This window comes from Aphelocoma coerulescens, chromosome 5, assembly GCF_041296385.1.
Source record: "Aphelocoma coerulescens isolate FSJ_1873_10779 chromosome 5, UR_Acoe_1.0, whole genome shotgun sequence".
In the NCBI taxonomy this organism is placed as follows: Eukaryota; Metazoa; Chordata; class Aves; order Passeriformes; family Corvidae; genus Aphelocoma; species Aphelocoma coerulescens.
Genome location: NC_091019.1, coordinates 34328037 through 34341450, shown reverse-complemented (window position 1 = coordinate 34341450; position 13414 = coordinate 34328037). Strand labels below are relative to the sequence as shown.

Genomic DNA, 13414 nt, shown 5'->3' with positions numbered 1-13414 from the left:
CTGTATACAGTTTCCTAGTGAGACATTGGCTACCTTAATTAGTGTTGTGAGCTGTGCTGGATGGCACCAGTGGAATATCCTGCACAGCCAGTATCCAAGCTTTCTGTTCTACTGCCCTTTGTTTCTCTGGTGGTTACAGGAAGAAGCCCTTGACCTTTGGTGGGTAGGATGATTTTAGCATGTGTGAAATGGCTTTGGAGGGGTTTTTATTACTTTTTTTTATTGTCCTGCAGACAGTAAAATACAGGAGTAGTAGCCCTGGCTTGTTTGTTTCCTTTTATAATACAGAAGACTAACTTGCAAACTCAGACTTGACAGCTTGTAAATAGGTATGGTTTGTCCAAATTTAAAGCAATTAAACTTGTTTGAAATGCTAATTTTATTAGGCTTTATGGTTTTCATGTGCCCATTTATCAACCATTTTTTATGTTGTGCTTAAAAATTTTGAGTCTAGGCTTGTGTTCAGTGTACTGATGAGTTTGTGGTTAAAAATACCTAAGGGAAACTTCTTGACAGAAGTATCCATATTAGTGATTGGTATCTACTGTGATTTTTCATGTAAAAAGTGCAACTTAGCTGATGTCCTGATAGTGTTCCTAAAATTATTGGCTCATAATGAATAAATGAAGGTTGCTAAAACTTAAAAATTATTCTCAAAGCTGATAATTTGGTATCAATAAAGAAGATTGACCATCAGCTGACAGTTTTAAAATTTGGGGTTTTCATTGTTGTTCTTTTTTTTTAAATACCAGGGTTCAAAAGTTCTAGCTTACTTGAATTTATTAAAATATAAGATTTCTCACCAGCTTCTCGTGGCTGAACTGATTTTTTCATACAATGTGTGAAAACATATACATTCTTTCAGGCTCAATACATGCTTTTTTTCTTTTGTCTGCTTCAGAATTTGTTACCTGTGTTTGATTCATATTCCTTGTTTTAGGTGGTTTCTCAAGTACTTAATTTTGAGAAGTGGACTATTTAGCAGAAATTTGGTTTGGTTTCAAATAATGTAAAAGTCTTCAAAAAGCACTTGTAAAGCATCAGATTGGTTCTTGAAACTCAGGAATGTAACACATAGTGTTCTGCAAACATATGGAAACTGGTTATTAAAATATGTTAAAATATTTTACTGCCCAAGCAGAACTCATATTCTTGTAGGTAAAAGATGTGGACTTCTCTTTGCTGTAGATAACTTTCAAAACTCATAGATGTTTATAGATTATATTTTTTCATCCTTTTTATTTTAATGTGCTAAGACTAAGCATAATTTTATGTTTATAAATTGAGTGTAATTTACTTATCAAACATTCATTCCATAAATAAGCAATGTATAGTTGAGATACACAGATATCTACCATATCTGGTAGATGCACACAGAAAGGTGAACCAAGGTATCAGTAATTATTCAGTGCATCAAGATGAGCTTAGCAGTAAAACCTTACTGCTCTTACTGACTTGGGGACTGCTACAAAAAGGTTGGAATAATGGATAACTAATAAACTTGCATATATCACTGCTGGTTTAAAAACTGAACAGCAAAAAATTTTTTGTATAACTCTAAATATTACTTAATTACCATTCTTGTTAACTTATATCTTATTTGTATTTTGTTATTTCTTACCTAGAAGTTGAAGAACTGTTAAATTCTCTTAAGCATATCCAGCACGTTTTGGTAGACCCTCAGAGTCAAGAGGATATCTCGCTCATTTTACAGCTTGTTCAAAATACTGATTTTCAGAATGCATTTAAGATCCACAATGCTGTTACAGTGCACATGAACAAAGCCAGCCCTCCATATCCTCTCAGCTCCAATGCACAAGAACTAGCACAAGAGGTATGTACAGTATGCATCCCTGGGATATACATGAAACCTATAATCATAGCTACTGTTGAAATACGTACTTGTCAAGCTTGTCGGAGTGACTGAACGTTGAATATGAAAGGATTATAATAGTCACTGATTGGAAATCTGGAAAAACCGGATGCAGCAAACAGTAACCAGAAAAATATTTTGGGGGTAGGAGCTCCCTCTTCAGCATGGATAGATATGTAACAGAGAAGGTAATGTGTTTAAACATAGGAAAAGGGAGTGGCTGTGACAATCTAACTCCCTTTCCGTTGGTATTCTTTATTTCAAGTATTCAGGAATTGAGTTACAGTTCTCTCTTTTTGTGACTTTCCTCTGAGTTGAGCCAGGGTTCTTAGATTGGGAGGCATCTCTGAAAATACAAACATACTGGAAAACAAGCATTTTGCTTTAAACTGAGCAACAGATCCCTTAATACTTAATTTAAATGTTTTAATTACTGCTGTGATTAAGCTTCTTTTTGTCTGACAGATGACAGCTCTTTTATAAGATCTGATACATTTTTTAGAAATTGTTAAAATATTTTGAGGGGTCACTCAGTAACGTTTGTCACAATTTTCCTTGGCCTGGTGCAAGTATGTAGTGAAATGTGGCTACATCTTAGATCGATATGTTAGCTTTGACTTTGGTAGCTTGAATAACAACATCGGTGCAAGCCTAGCACTGTAGTGTTCAGCAAAGCCAGATCCAGAGGCTGGGTAAAGGCACCCAGCAAACCAAACTGGCTCAAGTGTATGGGTTGGAGTATTCCAGTATGGCAGCAGGTGGTGGGTGTTGGTGGGGTTTTTGGGTTGGTTGGTTCATTTGGTTTAGTATCTGGTTTTCTTTCTCCCAGAAGCATTTTTTTTTAACAGCTTTTTTCCACTCTCCTTTCTTTTACTGACTTTAACCTTGTAAACCAGCAGCATTGTAGCAAGCTTGAAGTTCTTTTGCAGAAGAAATTACTGACTCTTGAGGGACATTGTTTAAACACTATCTAAATGTGCAGGTTCTGATTAAACTTCAGCTTAGGATTTTCCTGTTTAGGTTTGTCAGTAAGACTGTGCCAAAAGCAGGTTGGAAGTACTTAAGAATATTCTGTGAATCTGTGAAAACTTTTAGTCCACCCACTGTAATCATATGTTTGTAGTACATGTGAGCTTCCCTCTAGCTTGCTTATTCATCAGTCTGTAGCCTGCTTCCAAATCCTTACTAGGCTTCTTCCATGTCTGTGGGTCTGAAGGACCCTTTTCATTTACCTTCTGTTGGTAAACCAGTCCCTCAAACATTCACTTCATACAGACCTAGTTTAGGATTTCATTCAGATACAAGCAAGAATCTTTGAACCTCTTTTTATAATACAGGGTGTTACAGATGTAACCCTTAAGAAAGCTGCTTCTTTCCCTTCATGAATATGATGACTTTTTATTTGCTACTTAATAGAAATTTTCAATAAGAAAATTTGCCTAGGGAAACTCTAGGTCTATTTCCATACTTTCACATTTCTCCCCATTTTTTGCTGCCCATTACCGTCCCAACATATTCTTCTCTTTTTTTCAGGTGATTTGGTAAATCCTAAAATAGAAGGTGGTGCAAAGCCAGTTTTGTGTCTCTTACCAGTCCATGAAGAAGGTTAAACAAAAAGAAAAGATTTCATTAATCCAGAATTTTTAAACCAACACGATTTGATCATTATCCATGAGACTATTACATGAAAGACAAACGTATCACTGCACTCATTTTGACTCTTCATCTCCCATCCCCAGCCTTGAAATTCCTGAAAACTCAATATATTGCAAATGTCTGTTCCCATTTTCGGATGTAATCTAGTTTCTCAGTGATTCAGCTTCTTGTGTATTTAAGTGACTTGAATTTTGCAATATGTTAAGTAACATCCTGAAATGATAGAGCTGGAAATTCAGGACATATATTTCTGTGTCTCATAGAAGCGTCTCGAGAGGATACCTTGAGGCCTCCATTCACATCACTCTCTACTTCCTTGTCTTGCCTGAATAGAAGATCTTATGCTTGGTTTTCAGATCTTTTATTCATTTTGGAAAGGTTTCTGTATTTGTTATGGTAGCAGTATGGGAGGAAATTAATTGTGCTTTAGAAAAGTTGGTCATGTTTTTGTTTTGTTTTTTAGGGTTTGTTGTTGGTGTGGGGTATTTTTTAATCTTGACAATGTGTTTATCTTGCATGCCCAAGTTTTTTCTTGTACTCTCATTTTTGGTTGTCTTTTGCTTTTTCTGCCTCTAAGCATAGGCATGGGAAACTCCCCCAAAAAGCAGCTCATTTACTCGCTTCAGGGTGTTTTTGAAAAGACACTTGCAAAAGCCTGGATTTAAGATACTGATAGCATCTCGATGATAAAAGCCAGAAGACATCACAAGAAAGAAAAATAGCAGATACATGCATAACATTAATTTTAAATAGCAGGTAGTGCTGGTGTGCATATTTCAGTGCACAGGTCATGAGCAACAGTGTGTAACTCTGAAACTATTTGGAGTGTGTGCCCCAGTTTGAAGCTACAGACGTGTTTTGTTTGAGGCTTTATACTGTGGAAGAGAACATCTCTAACAGGAAAAGGCATTTTATAACACAACTTCACAATACAACATGAAACAGTCTCCCTTTTAAAGAAGTAATAATTAATATTATTTAGTTTTTTTAAATTTTCCAGTCCTCTTTAGGAAATTATTAAAATTGGTCGTGTACATGTACAATTAACTTTTCCCATTAATTCTGATAACCAGACACTTAACAACTGAAGATTTTTCTTTTCTTTTTAAGAAACTTCAATTGAATTTAAAAGGTGGAATGAAGCACTTGAGCTTAAGGAATTTATTTGAGAAAGCTTATCTTCATGTAATGGGGTGTACTCCAAGTCTCAAATAAAAATAGCCAGTAAACATCAAGTGTAATTAAATTGATTCTAAATCCATTTTAACTTGACCAAGATGACGGCAAGGATTATGGCAATGTGGTCTGAATCTTGACCTTGTAAGAATATTGGATGCAGCATTCAAGACAATTTGTAACTTGGCTTCTAACAGCACACACCAAATACCTCAAAAATGTTCTTGCTATTAAATATATTTAATAGGCTCAATTTATATAACGATGTTCCTAAATGTTTTGGACTTGGTACTGTTTGTGTCTGCAAAATCAGACAAATAAACCTGATCAGTACTGTTGAGAGGATGCACTGGAAGTTCATAACTTCTGGTGTAAGTGAACTAGAATGTGTATGTATGTTCAGTCTGACAGTCCTGCTCACCTGCCAGTAAGCAACAACAGAATTCTGTAGGTGCAGTTAATTTCTGAACGTTTAATATCACTCTGGCGCATGCCTCTATCATACATGCCTACAATTTGTGGTGTGTGGAATGAAACCAAGTTGATAGCTTCTGGGGGGGTTCTTGGGCTAAAGTTAGCATGATTAACAATAAAAACTAGTCTGGAGAGTTAAGAAAATACAGTTATTGCCACGTACTCAGTGTGGATTGCATATGCTATATGTAGTGTGTCACTTCTGGAATGACAGGCTTCTTCAAATTTCTTAGTCTGGTAAAGCTGTGGGATTCATTACCATGAGTTACAAAGGACTGTACCATGCAGCTCTACTGATGTAATAAGTGGTGTATAGGGCAGCCTGAAGCTTTCCTAGAGCTTCATTAAATAAACAAATGAGAGATGTATCTTTTTTCTTAAAGAGGGGGGGATATTAAAATTCTGAATAATCAAATTATTCAAAGCAGAAATTCAAGTTAAATAAAGGATGTTTACTGCATACAGAGTAACTGGTTGAACCAGATTGCTTTCTTTTCCGCTGTCAAATCCCCAACCTCTGACCTTGTATTCAGATGGTTGTGTTCCTTGCAAGACTTCCAAGTTCTTTTCTGAGTAGGTTTTCCTGTAAAAAGATCATAAAGATTTGATAAATAAGGCTTTAAGGCTTCTCATTGCTTCTTCAAGAAGGGAATTCGAGGTCCCTTGAAATTTGGAACTTAAATAAACCTCTATGAGAAAGTCTTTTGTATAAAAGAATCTTTTATTTGAAAATAGAGGAAAACTTGTCAGTGAAATATGTCTTTTGCAGTGTTCTGTTTGCTGTGTGACATCCTAGAATTGAGTTTAAGCCAGGTGTAATAACTTTCTGTCTAATTCAGAGATATGACTGAAGTCAGGACTTTGTGAAGCTGAACTATTTCTGTTCTCCATGATTTTAAAGAAACCAGTTAAAAAAATTATTTAAATCTGGCTTCTTTGACCATTTTAAGCTATACTATATTTGCTCACCATGAGGCATGTTCTAGGGATGTCAGAAGGAAGGCTTTTGGAGGTTGTGCCAGGTTTATTGCAAAGTGCAGGAATGTGTTCCATGTGACACTTTGTTTGGCAACATGAGGATCTTGCTCCATGGAAACAGCTCATTTTGTGGCTTCTCCTAGAATTTCAAATTATCTTGGCTTGGAAGTTTTCAGTGCTGTTATCTGGTAGCATCCAAGATAGTTGTTAGTGTTTCTGTAGAAAATTGCTCCTAGTATAGAGGCTTTTCAGACCTTCAGATACTGTTAAATCATACAAAAAGGTGAATTATTTTTTCTTTGAAACTTTTGGTTTCTTGATTCTCTGATGTCAAATTACCTCATCTGTAAGAGTCAAAAGCTCTTGAAAAAAAGTGTTTTCTATTTCTCTGAAAGCTGCTGCTATGATTTGTATAATCTACTCTTGATGTCTTTGGATTCATTTGTGCTGTTGGACTTGTGTGTTTTTGGTCAGATTAGGCCAGAGGATAATGGCTTTGGAAAGTATCTTCAGCCTCACCTTTATGTAAGAGGACTTCCCTGCTCTTGGCTTTCTGTATGAGCATACCAGTATTTGCAAGAGATGATGGCAAGGCTTGTTTGGTAACTACACGAGAAGGAAAACCTATTTTGGCAACTGAAGCTGCTTGAGTAAAAACTATGCTTGCGTTAGTGTGGATTATTTTGGAACCAGCCAGAGAAACCAGGTTTTCAGGGAGGGGCCTTTTGGAGACAGGAGCTCTAGGATGCATTTCAAAACCTGTCTCGGAATCTTTGGCCTTGCTGTTGGTGGAAATAGTTTCCGTAATAAGAATGTGATAATCTGCTTTTAAGGAAGAGGAAGGCTAGTCACATTAATAAGAAATTACTCTAGTTGAAAAGCCCACCATATTCTCATGATACACTTCATTGTGACTGATTTCACTGACATGCCATCACTAACTTTCTAGAGTTCAAGTTTTTTTGTATGCATTTTTGTGATATCTGAGCTTGTTGCCAATCTCTGGTATTGACAAATCTGTGTAAGGTATTGGATACCAACTTAAATTTGGTAGATTATTACTGAGGCAAGATGTGCTGGGTTAGTCCTGTGGTCTCATTGTGTGTTTTCCTAATGTGCCCCTGACTAATCAATCAGCAGTAGTGCAACAACTACATGGATATACTTTACTTTCAGTAAAATGAATAATTGCAAGTAGGGGGCTGTGCTTGAGTAGGAGAGGGAGGATTGATAAATCACTGGCTAGATAAAGAGTTTTACTGCTTGATTTCTTTTTAGGTACAGAGTGTTTTGAAACCCAGCCACCACAAGGATGGACAGGAGCTTAATGCTTTGCTGAATGCCCCTCACATGCAGGTAAAATGAAACTTCTAATCTAATGGATCAATTTTTTGATGCTGTTTTCAGCGTAACTTCTTTTTTGCATTGGGCTGACTGGGCAAGGATGAATTTTATTCCTCAACCCTAATTTTCCTAGGATAAGGAATTTGCAATTTCCAGAAACTAATGGAACTTTTTAACGAAGTGTAGTGCGTGGTTGTATTCAGCTTTTGCCATGGTCTATATGTATTACAGGGTAATTTGCACAGAAACAATGTAGCAGTAGGTCATTGGGAACCGGGCAACACGTGAGCTGCTTTGCTTACCTGCTTTTACCTTTGGCAATTGTTTCATGCTTACCATAGGGTGCATGAAGGAAATTTTGTTCTGGGGTGGTGATGTAAAAATAGTTTTCACTGCAAAACTTATTCTGAGTCTGCAGACATGTACATAGAAAACCAATGTCTGTGGTTTTAGTACAGATAAGATAGAAGTACAGTCACAGCTGTGTTCAAAATTGCTTTTTTATTATTTTCCAGTCTGAAAGTTTTGAAAAAGAGTAGGTGCTATGCAGCTGTGATAAATAATTTTTTTTATTGCTTGAGTCAGTTTGCAATGTTCTATGACCTGCAGAGACTGTTGAAATTGCAGAATATCATCTACTGGTTTGTATGCGTATCAAGTGTGATGTTTTCTGTAACTGAGCTGATTTTGTTTAACACTAGGCACTTCTACTGGCTCATGATAAGGTTGCAGAACAAGAAATGCAACCAGAGCCTATGACAGATGAAAAGATTTATGAGAATGTTGGCATGTATGCAGGGGAGACGGTTAAAATAGTTCGCATTGAGAAAGCTCGGGATATTCCGTTGGTAAGTACTGGTGCTTACTCAGTTATATGTAAAGAAAGTAAGGCTTTTTGTCCTTTCCAGATTGCTATGAAACGTTTGGAATTCGAATGCAAAGGTAATGTTTAACTTGTAAACACTCCCTCCCGCCAAAATGGGAAGCAGTCATAGACAGTAAACTTGTGTTAAACTTGAATTGGGCAGTAGCCGTACTACCACGTAAAATCTGTACAACTTCTGTCAGCTTGGGTTTTGACAGATCTTCTTGGCAAGTGTCAATATCCCAAGACTGCTGCAAGGGAGCTTAAAGTCTTGTGCCAATGAGGTGTAGGTTTTTTTTAGTTGTCTGGTTTCTGGTTTTGGGGTTTGTTTAGCAGTTATCATCTGCTATTTGCATCTTTCAAATTAAAGTTTCCTTAGGACTGTGTTTCTAAAAAAATAATCTTATGGTGTGGAGCAATTAAATTCTTCAGTCTTTAATGTAGGTTGAAGGAGTTAAACAGTGGGTTTTTTGAACTGGAGCATTGTGTGTATGCATCCAGGCTGTTACTTGCATTCTATTTCAGCGTGGTTTTTCCATTGGCTTGGAATATATACAATAGATGGCTTTGAGTTTCATATATGTAATAAATTCAGAATGTGTTGCTACTACACAGGGTGCTACTGTTCGCAATGAAATGGATTCTGTTATCATCAGTCGAATAGTCAAAGGAGGTGCTGCAGAGAAGAGTGGGCTGTTACATGAAGGGGATGAAGTTCTGGAGATCAATGGCATTGAGATCCGTGGAAAAGATGTTAATGAAGTTTTTGACTTGCTGGTGAGTTGAAACACTTCTTGTTTTCTCTGCAATAAATACTCATTTCATAAGTCTGATGCCTGTTGACTCTGCTTGCCATTTTACTCATATTTAGTCTCAAAACTATTTCCATTCTGGTAGCTGGTGTTCATATGTGGAGGGCATTTCAAGTTTTCTTTCTGATGCGTAGGAGAATACTGGCAAGTATGATGGAAGTTATTGCAAAAATGAAGGCTACAAATGTGGAAGTATCAAGCTGTTATCTTTAGACTTACTTCTAATGATTTCTAAGAAAAACTTTGTTTAGCTCTGAAAAACCATAATTTTTCATCTTTGTCTCTGGTTCAGTCCATAATTAATAAATGTGTGGCTGGTTTGGAAGTAGTTTTCTTCATAGCAGCTTATATGGTGCTGTGTTTTAGGCTGGGTTTAGACTGAAATAGTGTTGATAATGCACCAGTGTTTTAGCTGTTGCTAAACAGCACTTGCCCAGTGTCAAGGCCTTCTCTGTTTCTCACTCTGTCCCCTGCCTGCAAGTAGGCTGGGGTGAGCAAGAGGCTGGGAGGGGACACAGCTGGGACAGCTGACCCAAACTGACCGCAGTGGTGTGTCTTGCCAAGTAACAGCAGGCTGAACAGTAAAATCTGGGTGGTGAGTGATTTCTTTACATCACTTGTTGGGTTGGGCTTTTTCCACTTTACTTGTTAGACTGTCTTTACCTTGACCCATGAGATTTTTTTCTTGCATTTGATCTTCCAACTCTCTGCCTCATCCTCCTGGGGGAGAGGAGTGCATTAGGAGCTGGTCGGTGCCTAAGTTACTGGCCAGACTTAACCCACCACAAATTGTATCACAGGTGACTTTTACGTGACTAGACTTGTTACTCTTTCCCTCCTGATAAAGGGCCTATTGTCTAGCAGTTTACTTGCGTAGATGTTTTCTTGTTTATTACACCATTCATGACAAAATTACACTTTAGTTTAAAAGCAGCTAGGCAAGAAATCCATCAGAAATTAGTAAATGCAGAGGCACTCACTTTCAAAAAGGCCCTGTGAGACAGAATGTCGAAAGCTGGCAGTTACAATCAGTATTTTGTCTTGCCCAATTGCACTTCTTTCATGCTTTTCCCTGGTACCTGCTTTGGATCAGTGTCCAAGACACCTGGAACCTGACTCTGAATCTTTGACCCAATTGCAGCAGGCAAGACCATTCTGTCAAAGTGAAAACAGATGAAAATGACATTGTTTTGGATGTCAGTTTATAACTTTGGCAAAAACATTGTCAATTTCAACTAGGACTTATTTAGTAGGGGTTTTGGGGGGAAAAAAAAGGATGAGAAACATATTTAGTAAATCTTTAAATTATTTAGTAGATTTATGCTCTAGAGATGAATCAGAATCAGGACAATGACTCAGGTTTAGCTGTAGGAAAATTTCCATCTTCAGTTGGACTTTTTTGCTGAAATTTGCTGATAAAAATTTTCATCTATCTCATACAGTGAGATCAAGTCGAAGGAAGTAGAGGCAGAAATGTGTGAGGTTTAGGGGTTTTTGTTTTACCGTTTTTAGAACGGTTAGAAAGATGCTTACAATTCTCTGAAAAGCCTTGAGTTTCCTTGGGTTTTTTGAATCAGAGCTATCTGAGATTCGTCATGTTTTGTAATTGTCTCCATTGCCACCTGTATTTTTTTTAAAGCCATGTTTAACTAAGTCCTGTGCTTCTGAAAAAAGTGTTTTGTAGGTGATTAACAGGTAGTTCAAGTCTGGCAGTTTAGTTCTCTGCAGAGAGCTTATTCTGCTCCTGAGCAGCACCTGCAACATAGGGTTAAAAAACAAAAGATGTAAAGCCATGATACATTAGCGTAAGAGAAAATCACTTGCTGAAGATTAAAAACAAAATAAACACAACCTTGTGGATTTTTAAAATATATTTTTAATACAACTAATTTAAAATAGTTTTAATTCTTTTTTTAAGAATTATTTATTTATTTATAATTTATTTATTAGTTACTACTTATTATTATTTAGTAAGTTGTCATTTGTATTTTGTAATGTGGAAATGAAGTTCTAAAGTGCTTCAGACCCCCCAAAACACTTCAAACAAGCACAGGAGAAGGAAATGTCTTCCCTCCTTAATTTGGCCTCACTACTTGCTACTCTAGTGATAATAGACTACACATGACTTTTAGACTAGACTGTTCACATGTTCACTGTGAGATTACAGACATTCCTCTTGGAACTATGTATGCTGACTGAAAATCATGAATTTTCCTCTCTTGCAGCCTCATCTTGTTATGTTCAAGTTACATTTACTTTATTTAAGCTGTAGTTCTGTATTTTTTGAGATTCAAGCATTTTCTTGTTTTATACAGGATAAATGGTTGTGCTATGCTTCGTAGAATGGTGTATAGGAAGTGAAACACCTGTAAACCTTGTCACAGGTTGTCACTTGCACTTTATTGAGATATTTTTTATGTGTGCAAACACATTCTGCACGTGAAAGTATGTAAACGAAGATAAAGACATTTATTATATTCTACTTTCTTGGCAAGGGTGACTACAGTATTGGTATTGAACACTTTACATATGCAAGATTTGAGTATGTTAGCTAAATTTTTAAATAGTGTTTTGTATTCTTTACTAATGTTAACAGCATAAAATCGTAGTAGAAATGTTTGGATTTGAAAACACTGTTCCATTTAAATGATTCTAGAAAAATTACATTTTTTAATATATTTTTTCATCCCAGCGTAGACCCACTTGTTGGTATTTATGAACAGAACAAGAGAATATTATTATCCATTTCTCCTAAGTCTCTGCTTGACAGAATGGCAGCTGCTCCATTTCAAGTAGAAATAGTTTATATTCAGGAAAGATAGGCTTTTAAAATCTGAGTATCAACATTTAGCTTTCTAGTCTGACTGAATCACTGCATCTGTATCTGTACTGTTTTAAACCAGCTAAGGGGCAGATGGTGCACTGTTAGGAACAACTTTTAATGGGAATTTTCAAAGCGTTTTCTAAAATATTTATTAAAATTCTTAACCTTAAGCCTTATTTTGATACTGTATATGAAGAGTCTATTTTTCCTCTCAGGCTGACATGCATGGTACTCTGACCTTCGTATTGATTCCCAGTCAGCAGAGCAAGCCACCTCCTGCAAAGGAGACAGTTGTAAGTAGCTCTACAGGTGTTCTCGTGCTTGGTGATACATACCTTTTACCAGTAGTGTTTAAAAAGTTCTCCTGCAGGTCCTTTACGTTGTGGAACAAATGCAAAACTTAGCCATTTAAATTGATTTTAACTGGTACCAGACTAACACCTGAATTAACTGTTGAAAATTATTAATGATCTTAAACTGAAACTCTTAGTACGATTTTAACTCAGATTCTGAAAAACATTATAAAAGTAGAACTTCCTGTAGTTCTGAGCTTCTTATTCTGAATTTCTATATTTTGTGTGTGTGTATGTGTGTGTGTGTATATATATATGTGTGTGTGTGTGTGTATTAAAAAAACTTAGATTGTGGAAACTTGCAAATATGCTTTGGGAGGAAAAGATAGCTTTAACGGTTTGAAGAAAGAATACCCAGACATTAATGATTGGTGACAAAATACTTTACAAGTCAAATGTCACTTAAAGCCCAGCACATGGGTTTCAGTTTGTGTGTTTATTAGGTACTTTAGCCAATCAGAATACCTCTGCTAATTTTTGAATGCAGAGAACTTTAATCAGTAGCTGGGAGAGGGGATTGTCTCCTGCAATGGTGAGGAAATTGCATGTTAAATTCAAGCCTAGATAAAGTTTCCATTTTATAGAAGCGTAGAGTTTTTATATATCCTTGCTCTAATGCAATCACAGGAAGACAAGGTTTAATTCTTCAAAAGTCACTTCAAAGTTTTTCTTCTGTTTTTACATTTGATCTCCTACAGATACACGTGAAAGCGCATTTTGACTACGATCCCTCTGATGACCCTTATGTCCCCTGCCGAGAGTTAGGCCTGTCTTTTCAAAAGGGAGACATACTCCATGTGATTAGTCAGGAAGATCCAAACTGGTGGCAGGCTTACAGAGATGGAGATGAAGATAATCAGCCATTGGCAGGCCTTATCCCTGGTAAATAAAGCTCTAGAAAAAGCTTGACAGTCAGTCAAGTTAGTTATCATAGCCACAGGAGCAATACTCAGGTTTTCAAAGACTTGTGCACCCAAAAATATCCATTGCCTTAAATAGATCTGTGTCTTTGAACCATTTGCAACAGAGCCTACTGTTGGGCATTGCCATGTATGGAGT

The 13414-nt window shown here is 36.6% G+C and overlaps 1 protein-coding gene across 3 annotated transcripts in view; it reads left to right on the top strand.

Annotated features, from left to right (window-relative positions):
- PALS1 (protein associated with LIN7 1, MAGUK p55 family member) overlaps nucleotides 1-13414 on the top strand; it is a 56249-nt gene that overhangs the window by 32889 nt on the left and 9946 nt on the right. For all 3 annotated transcript variants that reach the window (XM_069017656.1, XM_069017658.1, XM_069017657.1), the window contains exons 3-8: nucleotides 1626-1834; nucleotides 7436-7513; nucleotides 8203-8349; nucleotides 8982-9143; nucleotides 12218-12295; nucleotides 13054-13237. In XM_069017656.1, coding sequence (XP_068873757.1) covers nucleotides 1626-1834; nucleotides 7436-7513; nucleotides 8203-8349; nucleotides 8982-9143; nucleotides 12218-12295; nucleotides 13054-13237 — 858 coding nt within the window. The remainder of the gene's footprint in view (nucleotides 1-1625; nucleotides 1835-7435; nucleotides 7514-8202; nucleotides 8350-8981; nucleotides 9144-12217; nucleotides 12296-13053; nucleotides 13238-13414) is intronic.